Raw genomic sequence first — 14652 nt, 5'->3', positions numbered from 1 at the left:
CTATTTTAATATTCTATAGTGGTGCTCTGATTGTATCATGAAAATATCCACACTGTGGTTTTGTTCCTGCTGTGTTTTTGAAATCTGAAATTTCTCTCTCTTCCTTTTTCAGTAGAGCCAGATTTATTCAGTGCACCAGGCAGTTCACAAATCTTGTATTATAAACTGGGTGTGCCTCTGGTCAAACACGCTACAATCTCTCCCAAGTTCTGTTTAGCTATGAATCATACAGTTATTACCGGTTACCAGGCAACTCTTTTCATATTTGTTTCCAAGGCCAACATATATATTCACATGGTTCATCAGTGGCAAAACTTTGCTTGTTTATGAACTCAGTGGTAAAAAGCTTTTTATTTTTTAATAGCTGCTTGATAAATATTTGAAAGGAAAATAGCAGAGGAAACAAATAACATTCTGTAGAGTTGCGATGAAGAAAGACATCACTGCCCCATTAGATGTGTACAATGTAAATGTTATTATTGTCTCCTTGCAGTCTTTGTGACAGATTAAATTTCCCTTGGCCCACACTCTTGCCATTTCTTCCTAAGGGTTTTATTACACGTGGTGCTGAAAATCTAAATTGTGATCGTTCTCAGTTTAAATAAAAAGCTCCCTCTAGTTTCATGTTCAGTTTCAAACCTGCTCTGTTTATAGTCCAGTTAAAGAACTGATACATAATCAATATAGCTGCTGATCCCATCTAACCATCCTCCTGTGAGTCTTTACAGGTGTGTGCAAGCGTAAGAGAGATTGTTATGTAGACCACCACACCAGTGGCGTAGCGTGGGGGGTGCAGGGGGGCCCGGCCGCACCGGGCGCAACATCTGGGAGTTAGGGTTAGGGGGCGCAAATCCACGGGTTAGGGGGCGCAAATTACTTGCCTTGCCCTGGGTGCTGACAACCCACGCTACGCCACTGCACCACACACATAGAGGGGAAGGTTTATCCTTTCTCCCCCAGTCATGACTGGGATTAAAATTGTCCTCCTCCATGCTTAAGAAACCTTGGCTTAATATATTGTTCTCCCTGAGTATCTCATCTCCAGTCTAAAGAGTTTGCCATGAGCTGCTGTTCTCTTTCCATGATTACTGCTTTGATCTCAACTCCTCACTGGCTCTTTTTAAATTTTTACTTCACACTTGCCTATGGTCCCTCTGATGTTTATTTGCTGCTCTGGAAGCACAGGGCTGTTTCTCACCCACTTGGGGACTGACAATTTGCTTCCCCAAGTCCTGGAATCCAATTGCCTCAAATCTGGCAGTTTGAGTAGGGTAGGTATGGGACTTGCTTTATAAGGCAAGGGTGGTGGCAGCCTCTTCCAGATGCATGTTTACTCCATGACAATAATGAATGTGACTCATTTTAGGGAGGCTTGGAACAAATACTTGTGCTGTATCCAGGAGGAGGAAGACTCTGTACAAGTAACTTGATTATGTGAAGGTGGCTTACTGTAGAATGAAAGTATGACTTCATTGCCTAGCATTTACTTGTTGGAAAAATATAGGTGGATAATATAGTCAAATTACACAGTGAAAGCCTTTTGGCATGCCATTCAGAAGCTATTGAAGTTGAGTCTGTCACTGAAGACATGTACTTAACAGTAGAATATCTGCTTGCCACATTTTATGCAACGAGGGTGCAAAAGAAAATGGTTTTTCGAATTTGGTAAAACAGAAAATTTAAATAAGGGACCTGTTCCATGTGGCTCCTATGTAAATGTAAAACTCTTAGTTTGGACTTGCCAGAGCCTACAACCACTTATTTCAAATGATAGCTCAGTTGGTAGAGCATGAGCCCCATGTTAGGTAAAAGATTCTGGCACTGCCGGGGTTTGGACTAGATGATGTTCGTGGTTCCTTCCAACTCTACAGTTCTGTAATTCTGAGTTTTAATGTTTTCTTCAGGCCAGCTCTGGAAAGCTTGGATTAAGATGGGATTGTTAGCCTGGTTGTTTTCAATAAATAATTTTGGCAGTATAATGACTCTTAAAGAGATAATTATAAGCACAAATACATATTTGGTTTCAGTACATCATTAACCTTCATATTGAAGAAAGGTGGGAGGAAAGGTTAATATCTTAACATTAATTGGTTTTGTAAGCAGCCTGTAATAATTGCTGTTCTGTGCCCTTTCATTTCTCCTGTGTCCTTGCATTTTTCTTAACTCTAGCAATGTTGGTTTGCCCCTATTAAGAGATTATCAAAACGTAATCCACCCTTGAACAACTCGTTTAGTATTATCAATTTCATTTCATTTCATTCTATTGGTTATCTGTAACCCACTTTTCATTCCAGAAGGAAACCAAACATGGCTAATAAAAAACATCTGTGTCTGATATAAGCACTCCAGGTTATTCTGACTATTCAAGCTTCTACTTGTTTATAGCACATTCCCCCCCCCCCAAAAAAAAACACCTTTGCACTTTAGCTCAGTCCTACCACTAATGAATGAGTATGTTACATCTTGTTTAATCTTGTAATAAGTCTATGGAATTTTGGTTATTTGTGTATTTAAACACAACTCCCCATTCATTATATGCTCTGTGCAATTTGTGGGGAAAAGGATCAGCGTTCACATCTATCAATGAACATCCAAGATCAATGAGAGCTTCGGGATATAGATTTGCAACTTGCTGTATTGGGATGGAATTCTAAAATATATAAAAATAGTTAACTCCTATTGGTGGGCAATTAATTCACATCCTTTTTTTGCACATTGTAGGCTCAGTCTTCTTCCACGGTTTCCTCAAAGGCACCCACTATGAAGCCTTCTGAAACAAAGGTATGTCTTCTGAAAAAGGATAAGTAAGTGTCCATTTATACCAGTCTGATTCTGGGCTGCTTTTACAGCAGCTGTTATTATAAGAAATTGCTATGTGATCTTTTTCCATCTCTGAGCACACAAGTGAGTGCAAGTTGCTGATTGACCCAAGAAGTAGGGTTTAACAAGAGTTTAACACTACTGGTATACTATCAGTGTTAACCCCTATCAAAATGGTTTATGTGAGCAAGTAATAAATGTTAACAGAGCTTAAGAACTGTTGTGGAGAGCAATTCTGTTGTGATCACATATCACTGGCTGTATGGAAATTGCACCACTTATTCAACCAATTCCTACTGATATGGTTTCAGTGCTTGGATTTGAATGGAATGTCCACAGCCAGTTTCTCTAAAACAATAACAGCATAAAGGTGATGCTAATCTTTGTTTTATGTGTCAGGTGAAATTATATGTCTCAATTTGCTCATATGTGCATATCTGATAGGCAATCTTTATTCCTTTGCAATTAATAGTGTTTAGTCATATATGCAACTCCCTAGACAACATTCCTTCTTTCGAGAGAGGATAGTAGTGAGTTGAAATTGTCATTGCTTAAGGTGGGGGGGACTTTCCTAGGTAGGTCAGTAATTGACCATGTAAAATTGCATGTTCTATTTTACCTCCTCATCCCCATAACCTTGATTCCTAAATTTCTCATTTTCTGACTTCATCAAATCCTTCAGTAGGCTAACCACAAAAAAACAAGTCTATCTCATTCTGCCTGTTATGTAATCAGTCCCATTGTTGCAGAATTCAGCCAGGCTCAAATACTGCCTCTACTAGCACACAGAACAATTCACAATAAAATAAAAACTTATAAAGGTTTTTAAAACATCCAATTGCCTCAATCAATTTTTAAAATACAGTAATGAACTCCACATAACTGAGAGACATCAACTGATACATAGTGTGGACTGGGGTTGGGAACCTGAGACCCAGGGCCTCCAGCTCTCTCTGTCTGGAGCTTAAGACTTTCTCCAGGCTACACCTGCCATGGGAGCTTTTGCCTGACTGGAATATGTCCTGAGCTGTGATAGCACCCTTTGCTTGCCTGGATGGGAGAGATGTATGTAGAAAACTTGTGTGTGGTAGGAATATACCGTATTTTTCGCTCTATAAGACACACCCGACTATAAGACGCACCTAGTTTTTAGAGGAGGAAAACAAGAAAAGCCAGCAAGAGCCACAGACACGCTCGCTCGGCATGGGTCTTTAAAGGTAGAGCGGCTCTTGCTGGCTTTTCTGGGAGGTGGGAGAAGGGACTGACTGGCTGCCCTGTTTTTGCACACAATTTAGATCAGACTAGAAATGTTCTGCTCTTCTCTTGTGAACAAAATAAAGGATCAATCTTCCTCTTTCCTATGTGTGAATTGTACCTGTGTGATACCTTTGCTTTGTAGAAGTTGCTTAATGTAGCAAGAAGAGAAGTCACAGAGGAATATTGTGGTGGCTGAGTCAGGCCTTCAAAGCGCCTATTAATAATCATTTCTGCAAAATTTAAATCACCCAGTCACCTTTGAAATTACATGGTAAACTAAAGTTCTGTGCATTCTGCTTAGGGTAGTGTTGCAATTTGGAATGAGGGATATCTGCTTACTTCTTAGATCTCTGTCTTTCATATCTCCGAAACTTGTTGAAACAAAAAAAGGGGTGTGCCTTTTCCTCATATTCCTTTTGCCTTGATCTACCTGATGGGGAGTTGCCTTACTAAAGAGCAGGACTTTAGATTAGGAGGTTATCAATGCTTGTTGGAGAAGAAGTGGTTGAAAATCATTCTTAACTGCTCTAGCTTTCTTGATTGCAGGAAGAGAGAGCATTAATCCTTTTGCTTCCCTATATGTTTCAGTAATTGCTTTTCTGCCTAACCCAGAAGTGGGTCTCTCTTACAGTGAAGTGGTACATAAATGGCATGAAGAAAATGTATAGGAAGCTGCCATTTGCTATTATCAAACAGCAGCTTCCCATGCCATAAAACTACTTTGAAAACTGAAGGGAAACATTGATATGGCAATAGTGGTCTCCTTTTCAAAAGGAAAAAAAAAAGTCATTGATCCTACTGGAAATCTTCTAGTCCCTTAGGTGTACTTAAAAGAGATCTCTTAATCTGAGCCACTATATATATATAATTTTCAGGTATATTTTCCATTTTTATCTTCATGGCTCAGGTACAGAAGCACATAAAATTGTGAGCAGATTTTGTGTTAAAATGGGACCCTTTCTGTCCTCAGACTGCAAGTACCACTGGCCTATTCCCAGTCCTATTCTTCTTCTGTCTTTCCCATGCAACCCATTTCTTTTGTCCATGAGCTGGATTCTTTCTGAATTTTAAACTTGAGTTCCATCCACAATTATATTGACAATCTCTTAGCATTACTTACACAACACAACAAGGGCTGGAAAAATAATAGACTCGGTTTCCAGGACAGCTACTTTGGATAAAGCAAGGGGATCTCTCCCATCCTCTTCAAATGGGTGCTACCCTTTGCAGCAATGCCCACATGGCCTCCGGCGATGAAGAAAGGGTACCCCCAACTCCACCCCACCGCCTCTGCTTCTGTAGCTTTAAGGTGGGATTTGTGCTGGTTGGCTAAGAAGTGAAGGCCATCAGTGCAACTGAGTTCAGAAAGAGGCAGCTTAGTAGAAAAGAGAATGAGGATGGGAATCAACAAGAAGAAGCTGCAAATGCAGCTGAAGGATCATCTATTGAATATATTTTCACAGCTCAGCTCTTGCAATGCATAATATTACATAAAACAATCAGTCAGTATATGCCCGGTTCTCTAACAGTATTATCCTGTTTACCCAGAAGTCCTGTTTAGTTTCCTGGAACATAGTCTCTTTTTAGTAAGTGCACAGAGCATTGCAACCTAATAACTCAAGCCAGTGATGCAGCATAAATGCTGCAGGAAAGGCTATGCTCAATTCAGTTCTATTGTTTTCTTCTCTTGCTTTGATGTGTTTTATGGCTGTAAACCTTCTGTGCAGAATAGGAAGCTGGAAAAGACATTGTTCTAATTGGTACCTAAATTCAGTGTTACTTTTAACGCAAGCGCAACACTTACTTGACCTTCACAACTGTTGGCAGTTGTTAATTTTTTGGATGCTGGTTACCTGTATATTCTGGGGGGAAAGAGAGTTGGGGAGAGGGGAACAGAGGCAGAGCCCTGCCACGTGTTTCCATACCTTTCCAAGACAAGTCTCTCTAGGTCAGTGTGACTTTTAAAGAATATGGCTAAAGCTGCGTAGGAAGCTGACTCAGACAATTAGTCCATCTAGCTCAGTATTGTCAACACAGATCGGCAGTAGCTTTCCAGGATTTTAGGCAGGAGTCTCTTCCAACCCTCTCTACAGATGCCAGTAACTGAATCTGGGAATTTTTGTATGGCAAGGCTGTGTCCTACCAATAAGCCTTTCACCAAAGGGGAAAGTTTTCACCATTACAAGGAATACATGGGTACATATGGTGTTCAGACATGCACCTGCTAATTCCTGTAACGTGCACCTGTGCTGGAAACGAGGGTGGATCACATGTTGGCATGGAAGCTCTTATTACTGAAAATGTCGTGTTTAAAAATTCAACCTTTCGTAAAATAAAACGCTTCCTCAGAAAGCCTTTAAAAAGGGAAAGGCAATTTTCTTTTCAGTGCTTTATGCTCTAAAATGGCCTCCCCTGTTTTTGAAACACATTTCCTTGGCATGCCTTACACAATTTCTTTAAGCACCCTGAGTTTGTGCTCTCAATATTAGGCTTCTTCAAGCCAGCAAAAGGCCAGTGGAGTGGAATCCCACAAAAGAAAACGAAACAAGAAGCAGGTGAAAAGAGATTGGTTTTTGTGTGTGCGTTTGAAAATAACACCAGCTACAGCAGCAGCATGTGCACATTCATCAGTCTTGAACTAATAAACTTCATTTTATGTCTGTCTTTAGTTGCATATAGTCACGCTGCAATCTTTTCCAAAGCATACAGTCCGCCATGGAAATAAACCACCAAACGTAATTTCATTTGTGTCCTTGTTCTTGTGGCGTGACAGTACGCAAACTACTAGCTAGAGATGCGTGGTGGCTAATATCCATGTAGTGGTCGAACTTCACTATTGGAGAACTATATGGATACAGCTATAGCAGACTTGTTTGGGCTACAAGACAAACAGAAAACCTAGGATTTCCTGCTCTTCCTTTGTGTTTATAATGGAGGTCTTGCGTACTTATAAAATGTGTGCCTGTGTGGCTTGTGTGTGTGTATATATATATATATATATATAGGCACTAGAGAATGCTTCAGGTCAAATTTTAGAATGATGGCTAATCCAGAGTAAAACATGTAACACTTGAGTTGAAGTGAGCAATTTACAGCTGTGTTGCTTGTGTTCTTTGAGAGCTTTAAAAAGCGCTTGTTGGTTTAATGATAGTAAAGCTCCCGAGGTCTCACTTGCTATAAATTCTCTCTCCTGACTGGGAATTCTCTCCCCTCTCTTTCCATTCTAATCCACCATTTAAATTGCTCTTCCCACATAATTCCTCAACACTTGGATTTTATAATTCCTTAACTGTCTGCCTGTGTTTATGCTCTGCTTCATTTCATTCTGCTAGCTTCACGGTTAATAAGCAATCTTGTGCCACACAAGAGTTAAGAATTCATTGGTCAATTAAAATACGGCTTTCAAAAAAGCCTCATGGGAGTCATAGTTTTATTTTTTTTTACTCCTTAGCTATCGGTTCAAAATATTGCAATCACTATCAGTAACAGCTCTCAGGGGTTTGTTCTGCTGTAGCCAATGAATGTTCCCGAGGAGGAAAGTCCATTTCATCAACTTTGTTCATGCTGTTTCTGCTTGTAAATATCGTTGCATTCTAAGGAATATCAATTTATTTTTAATATAATAATTGGCTTTTTCGTTTGACATTGTTCATATTGTAGGCAGCCCAAAAAGCCAAAGCAGAAGCTGAAAAAGCTGCACAGTTAGCTAAGGTAAGGTAACATACATTTATCTTTTGAATTGTTGTGCCCTGAACTAATATCTCATAAGCATTTACATATGTGATGAAGCTCGCTTGTTTGACTAATCATTATTTGTTTTAAACAAAAGTTCTGGGTTTCATAATCTATAAGGTTTAATTCAGGGCCTTCTGAATGTGTTATCAGTCTTTTAGGTTGCTTCCAATGGGGTGTTGTAATGCCTATTCTGCAGCTTACAATAACTCTGAAAAAGAAAATAGTGGCTTTCTGACAGTAGCAGCTTGCCCAGTTGACTGTCCCTGACCATTTCCCATTTCCGCACAGTGTCAAAGGAAAGCAGCCTGGAATTAAGTTGCACTGAAATCAGTGGAGATTACACTTAGTTCCTAGATGCATTTTAATAAGAGTAAATGAGCTCTTAGGGAAAAGCAGGATATAAAACAAGAGGAATAAATAGCTTCCATTATGCACTTAATCTGGTATAAACAAAAATGGTTTGTAAACTATGTATCAGAAAATGAGCTTGCATTAGCACAGTGGCTGTTAGTTTTTAGGAACATTGCCTGTGCAAATGCATGTCCACAAGGATGTCAGTAAGGGGGGAAGACAGCAGCACCAGGAGAGCAAATGATGCAAAGACCCTCCCCACACTCGGGGAATTAAGAGTTAGAATACAAGTCCCATAGTTACTGGGCACAAAATGAGTTGCACAGTATCACTTAAAACCATGACGAAACCTGCACATATCACTTCTACCTAGAAATAATGAGGCAGAGGCAGCCCATCCTATGATTCCCGTGAGTGTATTTTGATCCTTCAGGAAGACTTGTCAGATGAAGGAGAGGTGGGCTGCAAGTCAGTGCAGCTTCAGTCGAAGGCTTGCTTGCAGGGTCTGTGCCCGTCCCGGATTCATTCAGATTTTGACATTCAGACGGGGTGTTTACTTCACCAAGCACCCCTAATTTTAATGCAGTTCTGCTCATAGACATGTGATACAAATACAACTTTTGGATTTTTGGACAACGTTCAGGCTTGTATTGTTCCGTCACAGCGAAAATACTTTTGACTATTACTTTCTTCATTGTGCAGACTAGTTTATTTACATTTTATCTGTAACTGTTTGTTTACATTTAAATGTGATCAATTATATTCCTATCTCTTTTCACACAGCCAGATGATTCTCAGTCTAAACGTTCATCAGAAGAGAAGCAAAAAGAGCCTGGAGGGGTAATTTTTATTTTACTTACTAGGAGAGATAATTCTTTACAATGCAAATTTATGTAAGGTCATTCATCTTTTTATGTGTGTACATGTAGGCAAAAAGCCAAAGCAAACCTGTAGTGGAACCTAAGCAGCCAAGTACTGGAAAAGTACCCTCTGGTCAGATTGACAAGACAACAACACAGCTGACATCCAAAGAAGAACCAAAGGTAAAATAGAAGCAGAAAAACCTTCCGAAAGCTTTTGAGTGGCACTCCCAAGGTTAGGTATCTAAAGTGTTTGCCCCAAAGGATGGGACAAAAATTGAATAAAACCCAACTTTAACTGGACCAATGCATGGCTTAATACCATTTTATCATCATAAATAAGTTGAATAAATGATTTGCATTTTTCCTGCTTTTTTCTAGTTATAAATTAATATACTGTAATACATAAATACACTTGGATGTTTTTGTTTTTCTTTGCAGTAAAATAATCACAGAACATTAATATAGTTCCCTGTAAGTGTTGAATAAAATGTGATTTCTTATAGATCTTTTTTTTTTTTTTTTTGCAAGGCTGACTTCATAATGTCTGGCTATATGTGTGCTTTCCCATGTTCAGCTTCCCAGCTGTCATGCAATTGAAACCCCAGAAAGGGAAAACATTATGTCCATGCTGCAACTTAGTTTTGTGTAGGTTGTAGTTGGGCTGCCTTAAAATATTAATGGCAAAGTTTCACCTGGACCTCTCTAATTTTTCTCCACTTAAGGCTAAACCTGATGACAAGTCATTGCCCACCAAGGCAGCTGTTGCAGCTGCTGGCACAGCTGGAGCAGTAGCAGCTGCAGGCTTGACTGTTGCAGCTGCAGAGGTAAGTTTAGTGTTTGGCATTAATTGGATGCAAATGTAATCCTATGCTTAGTTCTCAGAAATGCATTCTTATTTGCAGACTAAAGAAGGCAAATTGCCAGCCCCAGCGCCAGCTGCTGCAGAAAGTAAACCAGCTGAAAAGGTAAGCAACAGTTCATTTGCTGTCTAATTAGATCAGTGATGGCCAAACTTGGCCCTCCAGCTGTTTTGGGACTACAATTCCCATCATCCCTGACCACTGGTCCTGTTAGCTAGGGGTGATGGGAGTTGTAGTCCCAAAACAGCTGGAGGGCCAAGTTTGGCCATCACTGAGTTAGATCATTTCACAGAATCATAGAGTTGGGAGGGACCACAAGTGTCATCTAACCGAACCTCTTGCAATGCAGGAATATTTTTTGCTGAATTTGGGAGGGAAATCTATAAGTTATCTGAAGTGCCATGTACTTCATAAAAATCTTTTTTTCTAGTCTGACATAGATGCTGCCTTAGATGATTTAATTGATACCCTTGGAGGTCCTGAAGAAAACGAGCCACCTACTCCTGAATATACTGGACCAACAGTTTCGGTATAAGATCTCCTGTATTTAAAGAGCCTTATTTATTAGGCCTGTGTTTGTAAGCTTATTTGTTTTGGTAGCAGTAGCCTTTTTTGTATATGAATTTGTACTTCAAATCATTAGTGAACTTGATCTGAATAGTACATTATAGGATTAGACAGATTCATGGAGGACAAGGCTACAAGTGGCTATTAGCCGCTGCTATTTTTTTTAGAAAAAGAGGTGCTGGAGCTCACCATGAATTTCTCCCTTGTTCTCTTAGAATGGTAATGGCACCCACCTGAGAGGTGTTGGAACTGAGTTCTGGTGAGCTCTGGCTGGAAACAAAGCCCTGCTGCTAGCCATGATGTCTTACATTCAACCTCCACTGTTGGGAGGCAGAGGATGCCTAAGAATGAACAACAGCTCTGAGCTTATCCTTAGCAGGGAACTGCAATTTGTTCTAAAATGAAAGCAGAAGCTCTCTTCCTCTCCTTCTCACACACATGGAAAAGTGGTGAAGGAGGCGCATACAAGCCTGAGGCTCATGCCGTCTTATTCGAAAACATCTAAAACACAGTTTAGAATGGATGGATGGTTGCCTGGACTGGACCTCTCCCTTTCTTTTCCTGTTGTTGAGAATTATGTTATCTTCATCCTCACCATAAACTGGGCTCGAAGCCTAGATTGATTGTCGTTGGATCTCTCCATTTTCCAACTTCTAAATTTAGAAAAATACATAATGTGTTTGCAAAAACAGCAAGATTTGTAGAAGTCATTTCAGCAATTTTTTAAAAAGCACCTGAATCAGTTAGGGCCAAACTTGAAAACACATATTGGGATTTAACATGCAGTTGTTGTTGTTGTTTGTTTTTTAAAATACACTAGCAGTAGCTGGCTTGGGACCTGATAATTTTCCAGATTGGGTATAGAGGGGAAGTGTAACTCTTTATTCCCACTGAGGAGGGAATGTGTGAGCTTGAGACTCCTGCAATCTTGTTCATGGTAATCTAAACCAGTCACCCCCATCCTTGTGCTTCCCAGATGTTTTGGATTATAATTCCCATCATCCTCAACCAGCATGGCCAATGGTCAGGCATGACTGGGAGTTCTAATCCAAAACTTCTTGAGGGCACCAGCTTGGGGAAAGCTGATCTAAACTATGGTTCACTGCTTGTGAACCTGCATGGTTTATATTTTTAACCATGTTTTTGAATGAATTGTTGTTGTTTTTTGCAGCAACTAGAAAGTTTAGGTGGTTAACAAATATTAAATATTTGAATGTTATTGCTCTCTGTTTTTTGTAGTAAATCATAATCTTATATGAATGAATTGTATATATTTATACATTAGTCACTGATTTAAAGAGTCAACAATATTTTTTACATGATGCAGGACCCAATGTCTTCCTTATATATAGAAGAGCTGGGTAAACGGGAGAGCACAATTCCTCCAGAGTACAGAAAACTCCTAGAGGTAAGTAGTAAAACCAAAACTGTGCCTTGGATGCTTTCTCTACTGCACGTTAGTTGCAGTACTCATTCACAAAACTTTGTTTTTCAGGGTAAAGGAGATGGCAAAGCAGTTCCCCCGCCAGTGGCAGAAGGAGAATCTCAGGTATGGTTTATTTATTTGTCACAAAGTGTGAAAATGGAAAATTTATTACTGGTTTTTGAAGATATGCCTAGTCCTTTATAAACTTTGCATTGTAATCAATGGATGGTGGTTTTACTCACCCCATCGGTCCCTGAATCAAAGGATCAATATCTGGATCCAGATCATAATCTGATATTTGTCCATTGCTGATGCAGACTGCCACAGGGCAGAATTGCAAACAACTGATAGAGTCAGTTTAGAATAGTCATTCAGAATAGTTTGTAATTCTGCAGTTCCCTTAGCAGATTGTGGGTTGCAGACACAAATCATCTGCAAAATCCTCCTGTTTCTATCCCCATCAAGAGGTAGATTGTCAGCTCTTGACCGGAGATGGCAACCTGTTTTTCTAAAAACTCCAGGGCATAAATATATTTATGTGAGGAGAGTGATTCTCACTCCAGTGTCTGTTCTTCTGCCCCATTTCCCTTTCTGCCGCTACTTCAGGACTGGGAAAATAAGCCACTGTAACTTCCACAGAGTTGCCAAAGTAAGAGGTGGTGTATTTAGCTCAGGATTTGACAACACTACAGCACAGCTCTGCTTCCATAAATGTGCAAATGCCCGCAAACTGTAAGCTGCTGTTGGGCAAATGGTTAAAAGTGTAACCCAGTTTGTGTTTTCATTTAGCCAACAATGACAGATGATGACCTTGCAGATGCTCTGTCATCTGATTTTACTTGCAGTGCTGTAACATCTGCTGGAGAGAAGAAAGACTTGCCAAAAGAGGTACCGATTTTCCTATCTTTTTGAAAGGGCCTCTTTATTAGACACACAATCTGACTCCTGTGAAAAACTCAACACATTTAAATTGTTTCATGTTTTAAAAGAAGCCTGCAGAAGAAGGTGAACTCCTACAAGCGCAGTCTGCAAGTTCGATCAGCAGTTCAGCTCCTCCGAAAGAAAAGAAAGCCAGAGTGGAAGAGGTATAAATTAAGTACTCTGATCCTCTACCCCACTGAAATAACCACACAGAACCTGCTATCCTAAAATAGTATTACAAAGTTATAGAGAGAGAAAGGGTGAGCATGCAAAGACTCCCTGGGCTCCACATAAATTATATATGCTCAAACTGTAATATAAGAGTCAGTGCTAAATCTTGTTGTTTAGTAAAAAGGTATTTAAGCTTTTGAAGACTGGGCTGCAACCTATTGGAGGAAGGTACATTTCTATTAAGAAACCACCTGCCTGCCTGTGTCCCCCTTCTTTACTTCAGCATCCCCCTTTGTCCAATGGCCAAGATGCCTTTAAAATCTGGGGGATGATGATGGTGCGTTTGCGCACAAGATTCCAGGTGTGCACATTCTTGTGGATTGGAAACAGTTATTGATTTAAAAGTTTCACCTTTTTACGAATCAATTACTCATTCTGAAATAACTTCAGTTTGGCTGCTGTTGTGAAATTATTTGGAACAGTACAGATTAGAAGCTTTTGAACCTTTGGGTACGCAGCCTGAATCTGTAGTAAAAAGGTTCCAAACTAAAATATACTGCAAACATGAAATATAGCCCTCATTGTGGTCATAAGTAGCCTTTTAAACAAATGAGGTGGTTTGAGGAAGCCAAACAAACAAAATACGGTACATTTTATTTCTCATATATGCATTAAAAAAAGCCACATTCACCTGCTGCGTCCAGATATTGGAGAATAATAAGCATTAAGTAGCTGGAAATAACACCCAGTCATTTTATTTACCTGAAGTTAGATAGCAGTCCAACAACCTATAGGTGATTTAGTTAAATGGGAATTTATATCAGTGGACTTTCTCCATATAGTGTCATTTTCTTTGTCTGAGTTCACCACTCTTGGACCACAAATAAAATACTTGGATCAAGTTTCAAGACCCAGAGATGGATTTAGTAGTGGCAAAATGCACAAGCCTCAGCCGTTCTGGTTCACTTACATTTTAGCTTCTGCTACAGAAAAGCTAGATTCCTACAGATATGGCGCTTGAAGTGGCTTGACATGTTGCCCAATAGCTGAAGAATACACAGCTTACCCTCCTACACTGCAATGTTTTAGACAGAGTGTCTAGATTACAGTATCCTGCTGTTTAAGGATGCCAGATTCATCAGTGTACTGCCGTAACTGGAGTCCTAATGATCTCAGTATATATTGCATCTATTGTGAGACATATGCTGTTTTTATAGCCCATGGTCATTTTTATCACTTTGCAATGCAGGCAGCCCTTAGTGACAGCGCCTTGGATGCTCTTGTGGATACGCTTGGCATGCCCGAACCGGAACCGGAAGTAGACCTTAGCTCCATTGTGGAAGTGGAAGAGGTATTATTTACACTGCAAAATCTTGCAAAACATGCCAGGAAAAAATACTGCTTTGTCTGCTGCTAGCAGAAACCTTTGAAAGCACTTTGAATTCTATGGTAGTAGTAGCTAGTGGCCTGCTTCTTTTCTGAACTACAATGTAGCTTCATCAATGTGGGAATGTGTGAGAATGACTGGGAAGACTTCTGTTAACAAGCAGTTTTGCAGTACTGTATGACCTTTTTTAAAAAATAAAACACTCCCAAGGCTGCAATCTTGTGCACATCTAATTGGGAATGAGCCCAGCTGGGCAAGGCAAGACTTGCTCCTGAGTAAATATAATAGGATTGG

The 14652-nt window shown here is 39.8% G+C and overlaps 1 protein-coding gene across 7 annotated transcripts in view; it reads left to right on the top strand.

Annotated features, from left to right (window-relative positions):
• The window catches only part of CAST (calpastatin), a 56560-nt gene that overhangs the window by 23879 nt on the left and 18029 nt on the right, over positions 1 to 14652 (top strand). For 4 of the 7 annotated variants that reach the window (XM_081212377.1, XM_081212375.1, XM_081212378.1 and 1 more), the window contains 13 exons: positions 2722 to 2781; positions 6567 to 6632; positions 7738 to 7788; positions 8947 to 9003; positions 9093 to 9206; positions 9749 to 9850; positions 9929 to 9991; positions 10317 to 10415; positions 11781 to 11861; positions 11949 to 12002; positions 12669 to 12767; positions 12869 to 12964; positions 14221 to 14322. In XM_081212377.1, the coding sequence (XP_081068503.1) occupies positions 2722 to 2781; positions 6567 to 6632; positions 7738 to 7788; positions 8947 to 9003; positions 9093 to 9206; positions 9749 to 9850; positions 9929 to 9991; positions 10317 to 10415; positions 11781 to 11861; positions 11949 to 12002; positions 12669 to 12767; positions 12869 to 12964; positions 14221 to 14322 (1044 nt within the window). The remainder of the gene's footprint in view (positions 1 to 2721; positions 2782 to 6566; positions 6633 to 7737; positions 7789 to 8946; positions 9004 to 9092; positions 9207 to 9748; positions 9851 to 9928; positions 9992 to 10316; positions 10416 to 11780; positions 11862 to 11948; positions 12003 to 12668; positions 12768 to 12868; positions 12965 to 14220; positions 14323 to 14652) is intronic. The other 3 variants (XM_081212379.1, XM_081212381.1, XM_081212376.1) reach the window with 2 other exon arrangements.

The sequence above is a fragment of the Podarcis bocagei genome (assembly GCF_964188305.1).
Source record: "Podarcis bocagei genome assembly, chromosome: 11".
Taxonomy (NCBI): domain Eukaryota; kingdom Metazoa; phylum Chordata; class Lepidosauria; order Squamata; family Lacertidae; genus Podarcis; species Podarcis bocagei.
This window is presented reverse-complemented; position numbering and strand designations above follow the sequence as displayed.